The 2,712-nt window shown below is 46.3% G+C and overlaps 1 protein-coding gene across 1 annotated transcript in view; it reads left to right on the top strand.

Annotated features, from left to right (window-relative positions):
* LOC106517413 (putative protein MSS51 homolog, mitochondrial) overlaps positions 1-2,712 on the top strand; it is a 16,101-nt gene that overhangs the window by 1,406 nt on the left and 11,983 nt on the right. Inside the window, exons 2-3 of the mRNA XM_014008237.1 lie at positions 663-835; positions 1,185-1,335. Coding sequence (XP_013863691.1) covers positions 678-835; positions 1,185-1,335 — 309 coding nt within the window. The 5' untranslated portion in view covers positions 663-677. The remainder of the gene's footprint in view (positions 1-662; positions 836-1,184; positions 1,336-2,712) is intronic.

The following is a 2,712-nucleotide window of genomic DNA, read 5'->3' on the forward strand; positions in this document are numbered from 1 at the left end:
GTGTGTGTGTGTGTGTGTGTGTGTGTGTGTGTGTGTGTGTGTGTGTGTGTGTGTGTGTGTGTTTTTCCTACAACGTGGGGTATTTTTTACAAAAAAAAGCAGCCAGGTGGGGACCGAAGTGAATCGTGGGGACCACTGTCAGGTCCTCACGGGTCCAAATGCATGTTCCAGGTGTGGGGTTAGGTTTAGGGTCAGGTAAGTTTCTGTGAGGTTAATTTTAGAGTATATGGTCAGGGTTAGGCTATAAAGTCTAAAAAAAATCATGAATGGAAGTCAATGGAAGGTCCCCACGGGGTCGAGAAACAAACGTGTGTGTGTGTGTGTGTGTGTATGTGTGTGTGTGGTGGGGGTGTCAGTTTAGTGGGGTGGAGGATTTCTGTCAAGGACAACAAATGAAACCTCGGGTGGCGAGAGATTTGGAGGATCCTCCTGTCATGAAAGTTCCCTGTCAACAGGATCATGGAGAGAGAGAGAGAGAGAGAGAGAGAGAGAGAGAGAGAGAGAGAGAGAGAGAGAGAGAGAGAGAGACGGTGTTTTAAAAACGTGTTTTTGTTAACTTTCATTTTAAAATGAGAAAGAAAAGCAGAAGCTAACATTAGATTTTTTTGCGATTAAAGAAAAAGGCGCCATGTTTTCACTGTTTCTTACGTCCTCCRGTGCAGAGAACTGAGCGCAGCATGGCGTCCCAGACCCCAGCACTCCCATCATCCTTCACTCCAGGCACTGACAGCGTCTTCTCCGACCTGTCCGGTTTCTACTCTCTAGACTCCAACGTGCCTGGCCTCTCTAAGGTCATCCTCAACAAGCTGAACATGAAGGACTACAGAGAATACAGGTATGCTGCTTTTGTCTGTACGTGTGCGCCTGTCTGTTAGCAAAATATCTCATGAACCACAGGACAAATGCGATCAAAACTTTCAGGAAGTAATCACTGGATGGACAACAACAGCTGGTTAAGTTTTGGAGTCAAACCGATTTAAGATGGCCGCCACAGCCAGCTGAACTTATAAAACACAAAAATGGCTACAGCTCGGTCACTTATATGTATATTGAGCTAAGCTACAATTTGGTGTGGAAGTAGCTCCAAGTCACTCACAACAAGCACTCTGAGCGTTAATGGATTGGAGTTTGTGAGGTTGGCCTGTGTGCTGTTGTGCCCATCATGAGTGTGTTTCTTTCATTAGGGCTGCAGTTGAGGGGAAAACTAAAGGCATCTCATTCCGCAACTACAAGGAGATGTTCCAGAAGATGGAGGAAACCTTCAAGTTCTGCACGGGCTGCAACAAACTCCCCGATCAGCTCAGTGAGGGCCACACCCTGAAGCGCTGCGTGGAGTGAGTGTAAAGCCTCGCCTCCGCACCGGAGACCACCGTAAACCCTCTCGACTGGGGATGACTGGTCGTATGTCTGCATTAAMAGATTAACGTTAATGAYTGCTGACAATCAGAATGTTTCGAGCCGCCGTCGTCTGCTCTGTCATCACACGGTTGGTTTGCTGTTGTCCAATGGCTGTCATGTGTGCAGCATTACCAGCTGCCTTCCATCAGCCGCGCAATGATAAGTGACCAAAGTGTGGAGAGCACTACAGTGGTGGACCACAGCCAGTTGCAAATATAGCCGAGTCCCCCTGGCTGAGATTCATCTCTCTTTAACGCTGAATTAACCGCAGCTAAATGCAAAGCGTTGCATCATTCCCAGTGAATGCACCGGGAATAAAGAAGAAAAATACGGCAGGTTGCTTCTATGTAAGTGTCCCGTTTTGTTTTCATGTCTTGTTCTGTCTGGCGCTCAGTTACGTGTGCATTCCCTTCAAATCCTCAGCTGCCACAGCCTCTCTCAATAAAACACTAAAACATAACAAGGAACCTCTGTCAAAGCCTAATGTAATAATTAGTACCCACAACCCAACAGTTCCTGATGCTGACTTTCTAAAAGTCTTTAATTGGTTTCTGTGATTGACATTTAAACTTACAAGGACGTGTCTGTTTTCTTACCTTGTTCCGCTTCACTTTATCCACTTGTGGACCTCTTTTTGGGGGGGGGGATTAGTGTGCACAATGCGCACCGCGATGGACTGYGGCTGCTGATAAATTATTTTATGTAAATTCTGGGGCGCCTCTGGCACGGAATGATTGCAGAAGTAATGTAACGGAGTCTCGCAGTGCTGCCAGCTGTCGAAGCTTTAATCGAACACGTTGCCTCATCTCCCTAAGTGTGTGTGAGGACACACACCATCCCTCAGCCGGGCAAGAGGTTGGACTTTTACTAACACAATCAGTCATTTTTACTTTTTCCTCAGTCCTTGAAAAACAGGATGGGGAAAAATTTGTCTTTGATATATTTGTTTCTTAATGAGAAACTCTAAAGAAATGCAAGAACTGCAATAAGAATGAATGTTTTTTATACGTTTCTAATATATAATTGGTTAGCTATTGATTTATACAATATAATATAGCCAACAGAACCCGGAGTTCCTTAAGGCTCTGGATATTGTAGGGTTGTGTTGGCTTACGCGACTCTGTAATATCGCATGGACATCGGGGGTAGTCCCCCTGGATTGGCAGACTGGGGTGGTGGTCCCCCTGTTTAAAAAGGGGGACCGGAGGGTGTGCTACAATTACAGGGGGGTCACACTCTTAAGCCTCCCTGGTAAGGTCTATTCAGGGGTCCTGGAGAGGAGGGTCCATCGGATAGTCGAACCTGGGATTCAGG

The sequence above is a fragment of the Austrofundulus limnaeus genome, unplaced genomic scaffold, assembly GCF_001266775.1.
Source record: "Austrofundulus limnaeus strain Quisiro unplaced genomic scaffold, Austrofundulus_limnaeus-1.0 Scaffold48, whole genome shotgun sequence".
NCBI classification, from domain to species: Eukaryota; Metazoa; Chordata; class Actinopteri; order Cyprinodontiformes; family Rivulidae; genus Austrofundulus; species Austrofundulus limnaeus.